Source organism: Erpetoichthys calabaricus, chromosome 4, assembly GCF_900747795.2.
Source record: "Erpetoichthys calabaricus chromosome 4, fErpCal1.3, whole genome shotgun sequence".
Classification (NCBI taxonomy): domain Eukaryota; kingdom Metazoa; phylum Chordata; class Cladistia; order Polypteriformes; family Polypteridae; genus Erpetoichthys; species Erpetoichthys calabaricus.
In genome coordinates this window covers 272,836,481-272,857,484 of record NC_041397.2, presented here as the reverse complement: position 1 = coordinate 272,857,484, position 21,004 = coordinate 272,836,481, and the positions used below count along the sequence as shown (strand labels likewise).

Sequence of the window (21,004 nt, the reverse complement as noted above, 5' to 3'; positions counted from 1 at the left end):
GATATCGGAGATGCTCGATATCTTTAAAATAATATTTAGGTTTTACTGTATGTAAACTGTGTTTACATACATAATTTCAACGAATCTTACCTAATATCTAAGAGAATACAAAGGGTTTATGCTGTATAACTGTGTGTGAAATGTTTATAATAGTGTGGGAGAGTTTATAAGGGCTTAAAATATATAAAAATAACCATATAAACATATGGTTTCTACTTCGTGGATTTTCTTATTTCGCGGGTGGCTCTGGAACGCAACCCCCGCGATGGAGGAGGGATTACTGTACACCAATTCAATTCAGCTTATGGGGGTTATAAGAACCTCCCATGGACTAGGCACCAATATGTAGGCAAACATTTAATATGACTTAAATAATTATTAAATGGCTCTTACACAGCATACCAAGGAAAAAGTGATGCAGTGTGTATGTAATAAAAACAATGTAAGTAAATAATGGCATTCAAACATTATTTGATAATTATAGTGGAAACTTGCTTAACGTTAGGAATGTGTGTCAAAATATCACAGCATCCACTGAAAACTTGATATTTTTTAAAAACTTTCAAACATTTTGTAAACTTTTAACTTTTCCACGAGTATTTGTGGCTGGCTACTATGTGTGAGAGCGAACATCCAGTGGGTGCTTAGCCAGAAAAATACAAACAACCCTGTTGTCTTCAGCTAAACAAACGTGACCTCGGGGTTTTGTGACATATCCTTTTCTTTTATGTCATTACAAAGTAAAATACAGACAATTACTGTAGCTGCAGCAACTGTCCAATTTTCTTCGATATTTGTGAACTCACACATGGTGCACCACTTCTGATTACAATAAGATGCTGAAGATGTTCTATCAGACGGTTGTGGCGAGCTCCCTCTTCTACACGGTGGTGTGCTGGGGAGGCAGCATAAAGAAGAGGGACGCCACACGCCTGGACAAACTGGTGAGGAAGGCAGGCTCTACTATAGGCATAGAGCTGGACAGTTTGACATCTGTGGCAGAGCGACGGGTACTCAGCAGGCTCCTGTCAATCATGGAGAATTCACTGCATCCACTAAACAGTATCATCTCCAGAGGAGCAGCTTCAGCGACAGACTGCTGTCAATGTCCTGCTCCACTGACAGACTAAGGAGATCGTTCCTCCCCCACACTGTGACTCTTCAATTCCACCCGGGGGGGTAAACGTTAACATTATACAAAGTTATTGTCTGTCTGTATACCTGCATTGTTATCACTCTTTAATTTAATATTTTCTTTATCAGCATGCTGCTGCTGGAGTATGTGAATTTCCCCTTGGGATTAATAAAGTATCTATCTATCTATCTACACTGTGCTCCATGTTGACTGGCTACCAAAATGTATCAATAGGAATGGGACATTTTAAACAATTTTCAGAAGGGAAACATGTAATCTCTCATTCCCTGAGCTTCCCAGTTATGTAATCTGAAATCCTCAAGGCAACGTGATCCAGCAAAGTGCAGTCATTATGCATGGCATGCGCTTCAACTAGAACTTGTGTATTGTGATGCCAACTTTACAGATGCAGTCCTACGACTGTCATATTTGTGTCTCCGCTTTCCTTCTCTGCCACCTGGGAAGTGGTTCCACCTTCTTTAACCCTTGTAGCAGCTTTCCCTTCCATCACTTGCCTCCTCTCCAAACCTGATTGATGACACCCTCAGAGTTCACGTTTCTCCCTTTGCCTAACCATGAACAAGTTTTAGATGACTGCAAAGATGGTTATAGGCTCAGAAAAAAATACACAATAAAAAGGTGTTAGGGCCTAAATGACAGACATTCGCTTTTGAGTTGATGATGATGCCAAAAGAAGTGTCCCTGTAACTCTTGAATGCCAAAGATGGACGGATCAACATTAAACTCGTGCATGCTGTATTTTCACAGTAATCAATAAAAAAAAAATGTGGATAAATATTTATGGTATATTTGTCTGTTTATTAAACTCAGTGCCATTATTGGGGTATATGTCAGCAGTCCCAAATAACTGCAAATAATTTATTTCTTTAGTTAAACTCACACCGAAGATAAAGAGTCCCAGAAAAATGTTTAAGTGTTCAGAAGCTAATTAAAAAAAAAACTCAATGCAACACCTTTAACATTATAATTTAAAAAGGAGGCAACATGTAGACGTCAAACCTGTAATGCCTCTAATGATGTGGAAATGCAAGAGGAAACTAGGCACTGTCTACTACTGCTGAATCACAACAGCTTTCTGGCATTTACTTTAATGTGACAGAAAGCTGGGGGTCAGTAATATCATGTTGCCTCAGCACTGCCAGCTTGTCCGACTGTATGCCTGTTGCTTCTGTGATGCTTAATTGCCAGCAACAACATTTGCCGCCTTCTTTCCAGCAACAGATGGGACTGAACTTGCCAAAGCCACCACATTAGGTAGAATTTCTAATTGCTTTTCTTACTCTTGATCCAAAATCAGTTGAGGCCTGTCATGTCCAGCTTGTCAGACTGTAACAAAGCCCTCTGTTCTTAGGTTTGCCGGATTGGTAACTGTAACACTAGACGTGGTGGGAATCAACGAAAAACTGGCAGTCCTTACTAACAGCTCTTTGCCTCAAATATATAGGCATTATAGATCATGGATGTACCTGTGGTGGGAGAACATAAGCACCAGTTTCAAATAAATAACCAGGTTTATCACAATTGGTTTGGGTTAGTTTTAATCTTTGATTTATACTAAAGTATTAAAGATGACATAAAATTTTCCACATTACCAGAAGAGGCATCTGGGAACAGGATAGGGTAGGATATAAATTCAAAATGCTCACTGATCTGGCTGGGCAAGAAGTTTGAAGTTGGCAAGAATAATGAAGACGTAAGAAATTGGAAACTGGTGATAAAATGTTAAAGGAGAACAGTAATTCTATTTATTTACTTATTTTTACATTTGAAAAGTATACGGGTTATAGTTTACAATAAATCAATAGTAACACAAATCAGCAAGTCCATAACACATAATAAAAACAATGAAACCTACTTTAAAGTTTTATAAATAAAATTGTTAGCAGTTTGGATATCTGTTTATCTGTTTGCAAATCCCAACCAATTTTCACAAAGTTTTGCACTTTGCCACTGGTTTAAACTTAAAATATAGGATATATGTCATAGTTGGAGAGAGGGGTTACACTGGGAGAGGGGCAACCCAAAAATCAGCACCGACGGCAGGACCTACAATTCCCATCAGGCAGCGGGAGTGCACTGGGTTAAAGGTGAGGATATGAAGTTTTATACCAGCCAGTGTGCGACCTTCAACACCACAGGTACATACTCCGTTTTCTTTTTAAAAATTCTAAACAACAGTTTCACGATCCTGATGAATTACGGCTTTGCCTAAGAGTATTTGTTTTGCTCTCATTGTTGATTATGTTTAGCCATTTTGAATTTCCAAAAGAAAGATTATCCATATTTATTTATACCAACAACGCTGGGTACTTCAGCTAGTTAAACATAAGAGTTCTGATACCTGTAACAAATCAGTGTTTTTTGCTTATATTGTTTTGTTTTTTTTTTTTATTAAAATTTTTGCCTTAATGCTGTCAATGTGTATCAGCTATTCACCATACATCACACCACTTCTGTCAACAAACTGTACAAGTGCAAAGGCTTAGGCATCTAATGAAATGCTACCACCATTTTGTGTCTTCAGAAACCACACTGCATTTTCACTTACAGTTTTCAAAGTCCCAGGAGAAGCACTTGCAACTCACCATGAAGCCCATCTCTCTCATTATACAGGTACATTAAGTTTCACAGGAAGAGCTGTTGTTTAATTTGTTGTTTTAAAGTCTGTAGACTGTATCGTCAGAGAAGAGACATAAAAAAATTAGTGTTTTGCATAGCATTCTTCACTAAGTGTTTGCACAAGTTTCCTGCAATAAAGGTTGGGAGCATGTGCTGATAGCGCATTGCCGCACCCACCACATGACAGATCACCTGGATTGGGACCCGAGTGCAGTGGGTGACACCTCAGCACCACTCTGGAACAGTGTGAGGTTTATACGGTGGCTGGAGTGCCAATACTGCCACCAACCCCTAACTTTCACAGTAAGTTGGAGGACCTGCTTGCAGGACTGGATTCAGATTAACATCATACCCAGGACGGAGCAACTACAGGTGAAGGGCCTTGCTCAAGGGCCCAATGGAATAGAGTCACTTCTGGCATTTACAGGATTCAAACCATCAACCCTCCAATTACAAAAACCATGAAACCTAACTTTGTTAAATGTACTACAGTTGAAATTCTTGGATGCTCATACTTGCTCCATAAAGAATACCTTAAACATTTTAAAAATATTATACTGGACAAGTGAGATTTATTAATTCACGTACTGTATTAAATGCTCAGGAAACAGGCTTAAAATTACAATTTAGAGCAAGCAGTTTCTGAAAGTTAAGAGGCAAATGCTAGAAAAAAGCACAACACCAACTTAACTCAAGTAAAATAAACCTGAATGGTTTCTTGTGCTGTTGCATGGATAACTCAAGAAACATGTTAAAGCAGGCTGCCTTGTTAAAGCAGTTTGTGCAAATGTATCTCATTGTCATCTGCAATCAACCATGGAGTCATATTTGGTAGTACCTTGACCTCTGAATCCCATTGCTGAAGTTAAAATGTTATCATATGCTAAACACTGCCTCACTTGTTCTTATGTGATACTTTGCCATGCTTTCATCACCAGCAATAGACTAATGGATTTCTCTTTTTTATAACATACAGGAGGGTGGCATGGTGGCGCAGTGGGTAGCACTGCTGCTGCGCAGTAAGGAGACCCAGGTTCGCTTCCCAGGCCTCCCTGCGTGGAGTTTGCATGTTCTCCCCGTGTCTACGTGGGTTTCCTCCAGGTGCTTCGGTTTCCTCTCACAGTCAAAAGACATGCAGGTTAGGTGCATTGGTGATTCTAAATTGTCCCTAGGGTGTGCTTGGTGTATGTATGTGCGCGCCCTGCCCAGGGTTTGTTTCCTTCCTTGCGCCCTGTGTTGGCTGGGATTGGCTCCAGCAGACCCCCCATGACCCTGTACTTAGGATTGGATAATGGATGGATAACATACAGGATCAGAACATGGCTAGCAAAGGCTTGACTGGAACCAAACTGATCTACCAGCTTCCTCTCTGATACCAAGTCATTGTCAGACGTTTGCTATTAGCTTACAAAGCTATTTGTCTATGCTGCTTGCACCTCAACATCAAACGTGTATAACGTTTTGGAAACATTCATTCAAATTTGTAGAGGATCTATCTAGCTAGATGTTCAAATCTATGCCCACTTGTGCTCTTGGTCATTTTACTATTAACAATTGACATGTATCTTGCAATGCCCTAGACAGTATGTATTACATTTTTAATAACTGTAAATAAGAATGTGCTGCACTGAAATAATTTTCTTTTACATAAATTTAGACTGTTCTGAGTGATGGTGGTGCAGTTGTTAGTGCTGGTGCCTCACAGATCAACGAAATTGCTTTGAAACCTGGCCTGACTCAGCTCTGCTTGGTGTCTGCCTGTGTGGATTTTTCAGTAGATCCCAATGGGATTAAGGTTAAAGTGACAATTCTTATTTTTTTGACAGATATACTGGTACCCTATCCAAGATTGACCTCATGCAATGCTATAAGAATAGACTCCATCTTCAAACAACCCTATCATTGAATCAGGATGCATTGGTGAAAAGTTAATTGTGGATTTCCAGGAATTCACTGAGGAACATCGTATTGAAAAATGTAAAAAAAAAAAAAAAAAATTCCTGAAAGAAGAACATTTAACATAAACATAAACTCTTGACTTTCTTTTGAAAATACTTGAAAAAGTCATTGCTCACCATGACCAGGACATTTCAAAATTTCAACAGAACAAGAAAGAAAAAAAAGAAAATATCTTACATGCTTAACTCAGGCATCCAAAGTATTCCATCCTTGTAATGCAAGGTGCTAAAATATTTTGCATATCTACTATCTTTCTATCTTACCTCATGCAAGTGGCAAACATTTTTTCTGACAGGTTAGAAAACCAAAAAAAAAAATAAACATACTTTCGTGCTATCTGGTAGTTGAGTCATGGCAACTGGATTTCTTTCTTGTTAGGTAGATACGTTTCACTGCTCATCCAAGCAGCTTCGTCAGTCTGAACAGATCATGAACAGCCATGAACAGTTCATATCCCCCCCGAACCCCCTATATGGCAGGTGGCAGAGTTTGTACGATTTGAAATCTGATTCAATTTGACTCATCCGTTAAATGCGACTCACTTTGAATACGTTTTCTTACCAGCTAAAGATACAAATGTAAATCTTACAATTCTAAATGTTAGGAAGCTAACAGAGGGAATCTCCAACAAGTGCGATTTTAAAAACATGCTGTTATAAAAAGAGCTTTAAAGAGTTTGTCAGAGAAAAAAAATTAGAATGTGCACATAAGTTAGATCAGCTACTCTGTGATGATATCACTCTTTTTAAATCCAAAGATGATAACATCCCCAGATGTCCATCATACATTAAATCCAAGTCATTTACATTGGATACACTGTATTCTGACATTGACAAATGCCAATACTTAAATGACAGCCGGGCAACTACTTGTTTGATTGATATAGCACCATTTTAAATTTCCTGTTCACTTATTTATTTTATATTCTACAGAATAAAGCACAATATCATTCACTTGAATAATAGAGTTACTTTTAATTAAAAAGAAGATAGTGAAAAGTCAAGCAAAATGACACCTTTTATTGGCTAACTAAAAAGATTACAATATGCAAACTTCGAGGAAACTCAAGCCCCTGCTTTAGCCTGAATTGCCTCCAAAATTTGCATATTGTAATCTTTTTAGTTAGCCAATAAAAGGTGTCATTTTGCTTGACTTTTCACTACATTCATAATGGCTAAAACGGTACAACACCCTACTACTATTAAAAAGAAGATGAAAGAAATTTCTTTTACAGCAACGGTATCAAATAGGTATTGAGTACCATGAAATTTCATTGGTATTGGTATCAATCACAAAAATTCTGGTACCATGACATTCCTACTTATATATATATATTTTTACTAATGCACAAAGTGGGAATTTCTAATTACCTTTTTGTTGATCTTCACCAGCACACTTGATACTTAGTAAAATTGAAGATGAACTTGCATGAAGCTCTATCACTTGTGCAAAATACAAATGTTTTGCTACTGATTTGATTCAAACAAGACTACAAGAACTATAAAATCTATTTGTTTTACATGCAAAAGCCGCTAGGAATGAGCTCAACAGAAACCAAAAATAACGAGGCAGAGTTAGTAGTGATGCCCCAAATACAAACTGCACTCTAAATATAAGACTTCATATCCAAAACCTCAGTTTGGCAATGTGTCTTTTACCACCATTGTCATCAACTTTGGAAATTAATTTGCTCGCTCTTCTCTTGGATGAGGTCACAGGGGAGCAGAGCTTATCCCAGTAGCAAGGGGTGAAAACCAGGATTACTGTTAAGCATTTCCATTTTTATATCACACACTTATAAGCATAATGTTGTCAGGAATCTAAGCTTTTCCCTATAAAGGAACTTTTGGGTGACACATTGCTTGTTTTTGTTTTACTACATGATTGTTATTGTTATCATTTTGACTTTTTAGACAGCATTACAGTTTACTTGACTTCCTACTTTTGGGATATTTCCACAGCACTAGGGTGTTGTACCGTGTTAGCCATTATGAATGTAGTGAGAAGTCAAGCAAAATGACACCTTTTATTGGCTAACTAGAAAGATTACAATATGCAAGCTTTCTAGGCAACTAAGGCCCCTTCTTCAGGCAAGACACAATAATAATTTTGTGGATATTTCCACCAAAATAAAACTTTAATTTCTGGTTACTGAACTTCTTTCATGGTTTTTGTTTTTTTCAAAACTTGAAAATAAAAAACTATATAAATAAATAAAAGTCGCCAATCAAAAACAGTCACCTTCTTCTGGTCGTCTCCAGACAAAATCTTTTGTCCTCCCCCACTACCCCCCAACTAATAATTTTTGTGTGTTTTTGTGTTTCTTGCATCTTTGCCTTGCTCAATTATCATTTCATTTTTACATAACATGTTGTGTCATGTCTAATCACATGTTTGCTGCCAACCAATCATGGCAAAGAATATTGACAAAAATTAGTGTAATGAAAATGTTTTCCGTTTTTCCTATGGCTATGATGATATTTTCTGCCTGCAGAGAGCTGTGTTAATGTGACATATTGATTTAGTTTATTTGAAGGTCCTGTTATAACCATGGATCATTTTTGTAGGTGACTGAAATTATAATAACTGGGGGTTTCCATACTAAAGATAGGCAAGGCCTCCTCTAAAAAGCCAGATTTATCGTTCTCACTCTGGCACAAAGTGACACACAGCCAAAACAATAAAAACAGATGAGTTATGCTTTTAAAGCATTTGAATGGCCAGATCTTGAGATTCCACAGAGGTAGTCTGGAAAAAATGTTTGCTTGTGGAATACTAAGAGCTCTGTGACTGCTCACTTTTGTGTATTTGCTTGTGACGTCTACAGTATTTTACAATCATCTAATTTGGTTTGCAGGTTTATCGCGCTCTCTCCAGCAGAATGGTTATGTCATGGTAACCATTTACAATAATTTACCTGCTTCCCAATGGTAAGTGTTTCAGTAGAACTGAAGTAAAATACTGATCTAAACTTTTGATTATCTGTGCCTAATGTTTATGACTTATTGTCACATATACAGGAGACAATAAAATCCTTACTTGCAAGTCTGAACAACATGCAACACGTCACAACTCTCCAGTGCCATTATCAGAAAGTATTACTAATCACACCATTAGGATAATATGCACTCGTTCCTTTGTTTCCATTTTTTTTCAAGCTGGTCACACCTTATGTCCTGTAATTCTTGTTCCTAACACATCAGAGCCCACGGAGTTCTCAGAGTCCTGAACGATTTGTTAGAAAGAACCCACCCAACAGGGGTGGTGAACAAAGTCAGGATGAGCAAGCCAAGAATTTAAGAATCGGCACAGACAAATTAAAAGATGAGAAATATATGAACACTGCGGTGGGTTGGCACCCTGCCTGGGATTGGTTCCTGCCTTGTGCCCTGTGTTGGCTGGGATTGGCTCCAGCAGACCCCCGTGACCCTGTGTTCGGATTCAGCGGGTTGGAAAATGGATGGATGGATGAAATATATGAACACCTACTGCAAAATTAGACACACTAAAGAATCCATTTGGATCAGCTATTAAGCTAAATCAGCAAATGATCAGGGACACTGAATAGCACAGTGCTAAACAGTAGTTTTACTTTCCTTTTCTCACACCTCCCATCTTCTTTTGCAAGTCTTTGCTGCCTGTTCTAGAGCAAGTAGCTAGAGTAAGCAGTTGTGGCTTACAGTTCAAGGTGGTCCTTACCACAATATGGGACTTGCTCCAGAGGCGCAGATAGCATATGTACAGTCGCTCACAGAGGCACTCAATATGGCTATGCAATCTCTCCTTTGTGGTCTAAGGAGATGGCAAGTAGCTCCTCTCCAAAGAAACTGACATATACAGCTTAATCGCCAGCAAGCAAACAGCAAAAAACTGCCGTCAGTAGGAAAATGCACAGAGCATATGTTATTAGGACAGACATTTAAGCAGCAAGGCCAGCACTGGATGCAAACTGGAAAAATTTGGACTCTGCCAGACAGACAACAAATGACATAAACCTTAATAAAGAAGTGGTGCTAGTCTTGGGTTTGAAAAAACTCATTCTTGTCTTTCCCATTCCTTCAAGAAGCAAGGCAGTGTCGTTGGGACCTTAGACTGCAGCCATAGATTTTGTAAAATAACACACTATTTGAATGCAACTTCAACAGACATCACCTCACATAAATAACGAATCTGTGTATTGAAAAGTCACTATGCAATGTTAACATTTTTAACCTTAAATAACTGCTGCAGTTATTCCAATTACAGATACTTGATAAACTTGATGTTGAGCCCAATTCAAATACTGTTTTTTTTGGTTTTTTTTTACCAAGTTATAGCTAAAGTAAATTTCTATTTTCTGTCCATCCACACATCCATGTATTCATCTTCTGCAGGCTACTACTCACTTATCTAATTCAAGATTCTTTGAGTAACATCATAGAATAGAAGACTGTAACTGAAACTGGACAGAGAACTGTGACGATGCAGGTTCTGCTCCACGCTCCCATCTTGCTTTTGGGAGCCCTTGAACCCAAAACCATCAGCAATGTCACCGATGAGCTTGGCAGTGAGGCACAACAAATGGAGCAAGGGGATGGTTCCAAGTGCTTTTATTTTAAAACCAACAAAACAGTGTCCAAATAAATAGTGCAGTGTATCCAATCTTTTAATAAATAATCCAATAAAAACAGAGGTGAAAAGTGGAGGTTAAAATCCATTAGAAAAAAAGCAATCCCTATAAAAACAACGAGGTTAATGGCTGGAAGCTGTCCTTTGTACCACAAAGCCCAGTGCGTTTTTTTAAACTGATGAGTCCCCTGCTTCTCTCTTCCAGGCTATGCACCAGGGGAGCCACCCTACATGCTGCTGACCTTCTCTCTACTCGACTGGTCTGGAGGCTTCCTGATCCCTGGCTTCGGTTCCGCTCTCTCCAGACTGAGACTTGGCTTCCCCCAACGGCCAGGACACTCACGTTGGGGAATCCACCTTCCAAGCCTCCCGACTCCCGCGGCGAGCCATCCTTCTCCTGGTCACTCCCACTCCTCACAATGCTCTGCGGGAGCAACCACTACCAACTGCCCTAGGTGTCGGCCAAACACCCCGTGAGGGCTCACTGTCCAGTTGCCTGCGAGTGCTCGCTCGCTCGCTCGTTCTCTCACTCTCTCTCTCTCTCACACACACCAGATTTCTCCTCACTGCTTCTTGCCTTTTTCCCTGCAACCTCCGTCTTTCTTTTCTTCCCCTTTACTAGCCGCCTCACGCTTCTATTTATTATGGGGACGTGGATCAGCTGTGGCAATCAGCAGCCCCAGAGAACAATTACGAATGTGGACGACTCCTCACCTGTCCACTTAAGTGAGAATCGCCTGCATCACGAATTCCCCAAGAACCACTTGGCCACACACCACCACGGCCCCTCTCTAAGCCGTGGCGATTATTTTAAAAACTGGCCCTTTTGACATGCGCTGTGGACCTGCTATACCACAAGAACCAGTTCATTTTTAACATAAGTGATAAAATAACTACATTGGGAATAATACTAATTAGCATATCACCTGCATGAGTTTCTAGCCTGGTGTCTGTCGTTAGATGACTGACCCTAAGTGGGAGTTAAAGAAGTGATACTCCAATAAAACTGAAACAAACCTCTAGGGCAAGCTCTAGAAATGGGCACAGGAAAAGCAATGAATTAAACCAGTTAAGAAAAGATGGAGAATATCTCCTTCCCATTATGTACATAAATTTATAACACACACAAATTCACAACATATACACTCAACAGTAAAACTTAAATTGGGCATTAACTCACCTTTAAATACTGTACACAATACCTAAACCCCTCGGTAAATAACTTAGTAAGGTGCAAATTATCAATAAATCATTTTTTTTATTCAAACCTAAACTGCAAATTATGTCGTTCGAAGCACATTAAATTTAGAAGAAGTAGGGATGTTAACAATTAACTGTTAATGTATTAAATTACATTATTCATTATAAGATTGATTGCATTTTTTCATTACAACACCTCCTATAGACTCATTTGTTGTTCATTTAAATAAACACAAAAGGACAGTAACTACAGTAAACTTCAGATCGTTCAACATCCAAATGCAGAACAGGCTCTTTCGATGCTAAAAGTAGCTTGGTTTTGAGAGTATTTCAAGTGAAATTGAAAGGATAACAAACTGTTTAATAGTGTATTGAAATACCAAAGCAGCTTATCTCTAACTCACTACTGCATACAAAACAAACATGACACTAGCAAGGTTGGATTACAGAAACCTATCATAGTGGCAGCACTTGTAAGGAAATAAAACATGATTATTGGCAAGTAATGGCAAAAAAACAGAGGGCAAGTACAACAATAAAACCCAGGCATTGAACTTATCAACGAAGAGAGACAGCTCATAATTCTCTTGAGTGAAGGTTCCAAACTCCATTTAAAGGCATTGTCACAAGCCATTCAGAAAGACATCTCACAGAGAGGACGCCAGAGCCTTAAACCCAGCTGGCTGTAGTCAATAAGGTCACTTATAACTGACTTTAGGAAGATATACAGTGTGAATACTAGGGGACGACACAAGCCTCAACAAAGACTACAACTGCATACACACAAGTCCTGGGTTCAGAAGACTTTTTATTTCTCCACAAATACCTTTTCATAGGTTTTTATTCAAACATAATAATCTTCACAGCTAACAGAAGCTTTCTTCCTGCCCGTCCACTCCAGGTGATTGTTGGCCTGCTCCTCTCCCAACACCAACTCACCCCAGGGAGGCAGAGCAGTGTCTTTTCAAACTGATCTGGTGTATGGAACTTAAAGTGACAGCACCCAACATTTTTCCAATAGGCGTTTTCTTTTCTGATAAACTTTCCTAATAATTTAAGCTACACGTCATTTTCTGGACCTACACAGTATATATAATTCATACAATTATATTTATCTGTTAGTATTAGCATTTAATTGTTTTCATTTGGTATTTGGTACACTATATTAAGTGTACCGAGGGGAAATTGTCTTTTCACATGACCTTTGGAGGTCAGAGCACAGGGTCGGCCATTGCACAGAGGCCCAAGAGCAATTTTCAAGTGAAGGGTCTTGCTCAAGGGTCCAGTGGAGTAGGATCTTTTCTGGCAGTAATGGGATTTGAACTGGCAACCTTCCAGATAGCAGCGCAGATCCTTAGCCTCAGAGCCACCACTCCACCCTATATTTACTTATATACTTTTGCATGTTTCCACAGCTGTCAGGTTGAGCAATACAGTTATAGTTCAATTAATAGTCATATCCACTCACAACATAAAATTCTCCAACCCCACTTCTGTGTCTGTCTCTGGCCTATTAGAGCAGTATCAGGTGCAGGGGAGGGAAAAATTCTGGATGGACAGGTAATCAATTGCAGTGCCATCACCTACAATCACAATTCACATTAGTTTGGAATCACCAGTTAACCTTAGCTGCCCATTGTTGAGAAGTGGGAGGAAAATCAAAGGAAACTCCATATAAGCAGTGCTTAAGATAAGAAAAGAAATTCACAAACAGATACAATTTAAGTAAATAACAGAAGAATCATCTAAAATCATCTCCTTGAACTCACATCCATTAGACTTCTGTTTACTAAATCTTTTCCCATTTATCCATCATCGCTCATGACATATGGCCTCCATGCTGGGTCATGTCACTTCTAGTCTTCGTCTAACTGTAAAAATCTGCCACATTTAAATTTGTGCCTCCCTTTCTAGTGCTACGAGTCACATTTTAATGGTCTTCACTAGTGTCCCTTATTCTGAATGATCTCTCCTCATGTAAGTCTTAGTCATTTTACTGATGGTGTAGTGGGATGGCAACGCTTTGCAAGTGTTGGGTTAAATAATAGCGATAAAGTCCCTCACTCTGCACTGATGTCCCACTCAAGGTAAGTTTTTAGCTTATAATCAATGCTGCCCAAATGGTTAATTCTGAGAATTTTGGAAAATAAATGGATGGAATTGTTTTATGTAAATTGGGAATGAGTGCAGATTTTCATTGCAGTCACTTAATTAGTGAGTAAAAGTAGAATTTAGGAGGAAGTAATAAACAAAAGTATAAAAACTAATAACTACACTGACCTAATATCTCATCCAGCCACTTCTTAAAGGTTGTCAGCAGTTCTGCTTAAAAAAAAAAAAAAGTAGTTTATCCTATCTCATTTATTTATAAGCATGCTGGGTGGACATGATCAATGTCTGCCTTCCTGGGGTCAATGATGATGATAAATGCAATCTGCGTCCACTAGTCCACATCCTGAATGCACTTCTTCCATGTAATAAGAGTGAAAACAGAAAAGTCCAGCTTTGACATACGGTCTAATGTACAGTATTTGTCAACTAGTAGAAGTATCAAAGGTGGTGGTGGTGACGTTTATAGTCAAAGCTCTTCTAATTGAAACCTTTCTTAATTCAGCTCAATGAGACGTTAAATGTAGTGTGTTGAATCACTGATCTCTAAAATGATATCTGTTATTTCAGAGCTCTTGTTGTACAGAATTTTCTGTAACATGCAATACATACATTTAAAGATTCTTAAACTGGTGTATCCCATTGGAAGTTGCAGGGCAAGAACTATCCTAGCAGCATCAGATGGGAGGATGGCAGCAACCTGGGATAGGGCTGCAATATAAACATTTCTAGAAATAATTCAACAAAATTAATGAAAATGGAGGGGCACTGGATATATCATGTGGAAGGGCTGATGGTACCAGGACCCATCTATATCCCCTGATATTCATAAATAGAGAAAGGAGATGTCTAATTAAGCCAGCAATCTATGGCTGGACTGAAATCAAGCTGACACTCCTGTTCTTGCAGGGCCACGTTCAGCGAACTCTGTTATAAACTCTGAAACAGAAACACTTGGAAGGCAGAATTAGACTCTAATCCGAAGCTTGGCTATCACCACCATTCTCCGGATATTGTAATCAGGGACAGTGTTCAGATACAGTATGTCCTCAAGCTAAAAACGGCCATTAACATACTCTACAGATGATGCCTATTGCTGAAATAGCAATAATGTATGTTAGCCTATTTCAATTATCTGTCAGTTTAATTATGATGGAACTGTGGTGCAGTTGTCACTGCTACCATTTCACAGATCCAGCCTCCTGGGTTCAAGTCCTGTGTCCACTCATTCTCCTCGTTGAATGTGCATTGTGTTCAAAAAAATCACAAAGAGAATTGTAGGACTTTTTTTTTTTTTGAGTAAGGATATAGCAGGTTGGATAATGGATGGACGGACGGATTCCGCTCATGAATCAAATGAACGTGAATCGAGCAGCTCGTTCGCAGGTAATGTTCTGTTCATGAATCAAATGAACAAGAATTTTACGACTTTTTCTTAGGTAACGATTCAGTTCAAACTTGAAAGAGTCGCTGATTGACACAAGCCGGGCACAGCCAATGAAGCATAAAAAAGCGTTTGCTAAGTAAGGTTTACAGCAAATAATTTTAAAAAATAGTGTAATATACTTACAAGGTTCAGTATTGTGACTAATTTGTTGAATGAACAAAGGTGCATAAACATGTTACTTTTAATACTGTTTATATATTCAGTTAAAAACAATTCCAATAATGAATTTGCACAAAACAAAACCATTAATACATCCACCTTAGTAAAAGGACATTTGTGTGTCGGTCCATGTGCAATGTCTCTGTCATTCCAGCAGATGACACATCACAAACATTTCTAGTAATAAAATGCACTGTAGCTGTCATTCCAACAGATGGTGCATCAGAAGCATTAACACTGTTATATGAAAATACCAAATGGCATATAACAGAGACACCTGCATTGCATTTGTCATTTAAACATATAGCGTATCACAAACATTTGTAGTAATTCATGTTATTTCTAGAAAGGTTTGAAATGCGCCATCCGCTGGAATGACAATTGCAATGTATTTTATTACTAAATGAATTGCAAAATACATTCCAATAGGTGGTGCACTGCAAATACTAATGCCGAGGTCTACATTGATTACTTAGATTTCAACCCTTCTTAGACGGGTAGCACAGCTAGTTCTAATGTAAATGTGTTGCTACTGCACTGTACTTGTATTATGAATAAAAAAATCATCAGTGAAAAGAGTTATTGTTTGCCAAAATCAATATAGCTTAAACTCAAAAGAATCATAAGTGAAGCAAGTCGAGACTCACGATTCAGGCAGTTCTTGCACATGCACTTTTAACATCTATCAGCCCCAGCTAAACAAAAAATGATGACAACATCACATAAGACAAGGATGCGCTTTAACACTCCCTTTGAACCCCACTGAATCGATTCACTCCTCCTCAGGAATCAAGTTGTACGATTCACCAAAAAGAGTCATTCAAAAAGAACAAATCGTATGTGAGTGTACTAATGGGAGGCCGTATAGCTTATTAGTTATAATCTTGGGTGTAATTCATTAGTTAGTGTCTGGTCTGTTCGGGTTGGCTTTTGTGGAGAGTGTTGGTATATGAATAGAAGCAGGTTCAAAAAAGAAAAAAAATGACTTTATGATTTGCTAATGCACAAGGTTGTATATTAGATCTACATGTTTGGTTTAAATTAGAGCAACATAATTTGATGAAATGAAAATAGGTAACAATTTTATTAAGTAGATTTAACATGTTTTTTTTTTCCAATAATCTCTTGTAATAACAAAAGATGAGACTGTCAGAATTCCAAATTGCTTATATGTTAGAACTTATACTTACTTCGATTAAATGAAAATAGCTGTGACAACATTGTTAAGTAGATCCAATGAGTTATTTTTTAGTGTTTCTGAGAAAGAAGACAAATGCAGTGGTCTAAAGTTTAATTTAAATATAGCAAATGATGGAGCGCTACGAGTACTAAGTAGTTCTGGGGAATGTGAACTGTCAAACTAAAATAACGAACCTGTGGCAGGCAGGAGAACTGCCAGGAGATCCATACTGGTCTTTGCCCTGAATCTTACTGGATGAGTCTGACAGCATTGAACGAAGCGAATCGAGCGGCTGGTCAAGACTGGGGACGAAGGACACTGAAGCACAAAAGCGGTGGTAAAATTGTTCAAGTGTCAGGGATACCTGTAACTAAATTACAAACCCGTTATCTTGCTGCTGTAAATTTGGCTCTTAAGAACCTGCTCTAAAAAGAATTGTAATGGGGTGCTGTGTACATAACGCTATAAAAAGTACTTACTGATTTTACGTAGCGTTGTCACCGTAAGGTGGCTGGATTTAAACTCGTCTGGATCATTTAACTAACCCCCTTTCTGCTCTTTGGTTTATACTCTCAAGTGACAGAAAGATACAAACCAGTCCGGACGACACCTAAAGGAGGCTCGATCTCTTACGTCCTATGGTTTCCACGAACATGACTTGGGAAGCTATAGGCTACAGCGGGTCGCTTAAGTTTACATTCTGTACAAACAAGGACAGTGACATTTCAGTGCAGCTTACAAGATAAAATTGCACAAGATGCAGGCTGTCGAGCGCTGCCGATACGTGCTCGCACTTCCAGCGGAGTGGGCAGCTGGAATGGCAGTCGCGATGTGGCTGAAACATCTGACAGGGCTGGCTGCGTGCCTAACCGAGATGCACGTCGGATCAGCCTTCGACCACAACGACCCAGCTGCTTGCCACTCTCCAGTTCACACACACCTCCTTTCTGTATGTTTACAAAAAGCCCCAGTCGCCCTAAAAGCGGAGGTTATCCGATATGAAGTGCTCGCAACCCGAAGTTGAGCCCCGCATCTGCCCATCCCATCCCATCCCACACAATACAGCGCAGCAGAGCGAGTCTTACTTCTTCACACTCACCTGTCCCGGGGATCGATCCACGAAGTCTGCCGGGTGTTGTGATCGATGTAAAACACCCGACCGTCATAATCCCGAGCTTCCTCCCATCCGGCAGGCAGCGGCAGCTCCGGACTCCCCCTCCGCTTGCTGTTGCTCACCCAGGGCATAGTTCTGATGGGGAAAGCCGGGGCCCCCCCTCTGCCTCCTCTCCAAAACTGAAGCGCCAGCACTCTTAATTCATCACTCGATCTCTAACTACATGAGGGGTGGAGGACAATGGGCCTTCAAAAGGAAATCGCAGCGAGGGGGCAAGCTCCTTCTCATCCGACATCAACTTCCACGACATTTACTACAGCTCTCATAACTTTTCGCCCCGCTCCTCCATGTTGGTCTCTCCAGCCATTTTTCATTCCATTGTGTCCATATTTGGGCAAAGGCTATTTGCATAAGGGATACCCACGGGCGAATAGCTTATTAATACGGGTATAAATGGTCCAATGAGAAAAAAGACGGCGAAGTGGGCTCGGAGAAAGAGCTTGGAGAATCGCGAATTCGAGGGACTGAGGACGCGCCGGCACTAAGCTGCGGGAGTTTAAACAAAGCTCCATTTCAGCAAAGAAATCAGAAACGCGAAGCTAAAAATGTCATCGCAGTTCGCGTGTATGAGGCTTTAATAGGACGATCGCGTTTTAATCCTTTGTAGCCTTAGTCAGAAAAATGAGATAAAGGTAAAACGTAACTTTATATGGCAACGCATCCATTAAGAAAAGTTTGAAATGACCCGATGAAAAGATGATGAGTATCATTTTACATGATTAGGCGTATGTTGTGTGATCTATGATGTAACCGCTTTAACCAATCCTATCAATTTAAGCAGTTTAATAGTAAAGAATCTTACGGTGAGATGAAAGTGGATGGATTATCCTTCGCAACTATCAGCAAGCCGCCAGTGACCACAAATGTGTACTTTTTGTAAAATTTAAATGACAAGCACTCGAAAAAGTGTGAATTGCAGCTACAGTGGGTACGGAAAGTATTCAGACCCCCTTCAATTTTTTCACTCTTTGTCATATTGCAGCCATTTGCTAAAATCATTTAAATTAATTTTTTCCCTCATTAATGTACACACAGCACCCCATATTGACAGACAAAAAAAAAGAATTTTTGAAATTGTTGCAGATTTATTAAAAAAGAAAAACTGAAATGTCACATGGTCCTAAGTATTCAGACCCTTTGCTCAGTATTTAGTAGAAGCACCCTTTTGAGCTAATACAGCCATGAGTCTTCTTGGGAAAGATGCAACAAGTTTTTCACACCTGGATTTGGGGATCCCCTGCCATTCCTCCTTGCAGATCCTCTCCAGTTCTGTCAGGTTGGATGGTAAACGTTGGTGGACAGCCATTTTTAGGTCTCTCCAGAGATGCTCAATTGGGTTTAAGTCAGGGCTCTGGCTGGGCCATTCAAGAACAGTCACAGAGTTGTTGTGAAGCCACTCCTTCGTTATTTTAGCTGTGTGCTTAGGGTCATTGTCTTGTTGGAAGGTAAACCTTCGGCCCAGTCTGAGGTCCTTAGCACTCTGGAGAAGGTTTTTGTCCAGGATATCCCTGTACTTGGCCGCCTTCATCTTTCCCTCGATTGCAACCAGTCGTCCTGTCCCTGCAGCTGAAAAACACCCCCACGGCATGATGCTGCCACCGCCATGCTTCACTGTGGGGACTGTATTGGACAAGTGATGAGCAGTGCCTGGTTGTCTCCACACATACCGCTTAGAATTAAGGCCAAAAAGTTCTATCTTGGTCTAATCAGACCAGAGAATCTTATTTCTCACCATCTCAGAGTCCTTCAAGTGTCTTTTTAGGTGTCTCCATGCGGGCTGTCATGTGTCTTGCACTGAGGTATGTGCCAGGTATGTTGGGTGTTAAGCATTGTACTTTGAGTATTATTTTTGAATCTTGGTTTGTTCGATTTTTACTTTCAGTTCATGGAACCTGGTTTGCAGAATTTGAGTTCTTAGCCTTGAGCTGCCTTTAAAGGTATACCCACTTTGCCCTGTTTTTTGATATTTTTCTTGCTGTGTCATTTTGTGCTTCTGTTTTAATATAAATAAATTCTTCCTTTATAAAGATGCCCTGTCTTCTCAAGCCAGGGTTTTAGTTTACCGTCTTCCTTGAAGGACATTTTTGTGTTTTTGTGTATTTTGAGCATTTAAAAGTTTTTTTGTTAACTTTAAAAGTCATTCCCCCATTTTGTGTCATTGTAAGCTAAAGCTTGCCTATTGAATTTGGGGTCAGGCAGCCTGGAGTTAGATCTGTCTTTAGGCAGGGTAGTGAATGTCCTGGTCTGCTTTATGGGTCTTTCTGGAGGCCTTTCAATCCTTTTACTGTTTGTGTCATCATTTGCTTATTGCTTCCATGGATGTCTTTATTTTCTCCACAATCCTTTCTGCAGTCCTTCCAAACTTCACATCCACTTTGGGAAAGCAAAATAAAAAAACACAATGTCCCCTTCTCTCTCCTACCCTCTGTGGGCACTGAATGTCCAGGAAATTCTACTTTATCTCATGTACCTGTCAGGTGTGACACAATATTAAAGGCATGAGTGTGGCCTGTGACAAAGAAGTACAGAAAAGACCTACACTAATATCCTGAAACACACTCTAGATGGAAAAATAGTATTGAAGCAATTATTTAAATATTGGACATTATATTGCATATAATGTCCAATATTTAAATTATGAAAAGGAGAATCAACAGGAAATGTAAAAGATCTTCTCAGTTACAGACTAAGGGCTTAGGAAAGAAATTGTAAAAAATGGAGATCTGTAATGTTTATACAAAAACTTGCTAAATGTAGGCCTTATAACTATATGAGATCAAAAATTTAAAAAGAAATCAGAAATTGCACAAGGGAGTTATAGATATATAATGCTAAAAAGAGCAAAAGAAATTTGACACACGAGAAGAGACTATATAGTTCATACAAGTTGTTTGGTTAGCTCATAAAGTTCGGCCAATGTCTCATCCGCATACTTTTTAACAGTCATCAAGAGTTCCACTTCAGCTCCATGACTTGGATGTTTGTTCCACATTCCAGTGAAGCTTTGTGTAAAGAAGTGTTTCTTGATTTCCATCTTAAAAGAAATACCTTTATTTGTCACCAGGATTCGTAAGTACCTGTATGTGGTTCATTATTTAACTGAAATGATTTCTTCTGAATCAGCTTCATTGGTGCATTTGAGGCATAGAAAATTAACAAATGGGATAACTCACAGGGGGTTCTTTCAATATTCAGAAACAAGAACAGCATCAATTGACATGATTGTCAAGGGTACATTAAAGTATGCAAAGAAAAAAAAATCTTGTTATGTCCTTCCTCTGTATCAGCATGGCTGATATACTCTGTACTCACAGGATCTCAGAAAGAAAGAAAGAAAGAAAGAAAGAAAGAAAGAAAGAAAGAAAGAAAGAAAGACAGACAGACAGACAGACA

The 21,004-nt window shown here is 39.2% G+C and overlaps 1 protein-coding gene across 4 annotated transcripts in view; it reads right to left on the bottom strand.

Annotated features, from left to right (window-relative positions):
• The window catches only part of wwc3 (WWC family member 3), a 256,278-nt gene extending 238,334 nt beyond the window's left edge, over positions 1-17,944 (bottom strand). For all 4 annotated transcript variants that reach the window (XM_028800807.2, XM_051926805.1, XM_028800809.2 and 1 more), the window contains exon 1: positions 17,537-17,944. In XM_028800807.2, coding sequence (XP_028656640.2) covers positions 17,537-17,682 — 146 coding nt within the window. In that variant the 5' untranslated portion in view covers positions 17,683-17,944. The remainder of the gene's footprint in view (positions 1-17,536) is intronic.
• Between the last annotated feature and the right edge of the window lie 3,060 nt (positions 17,945-21,004).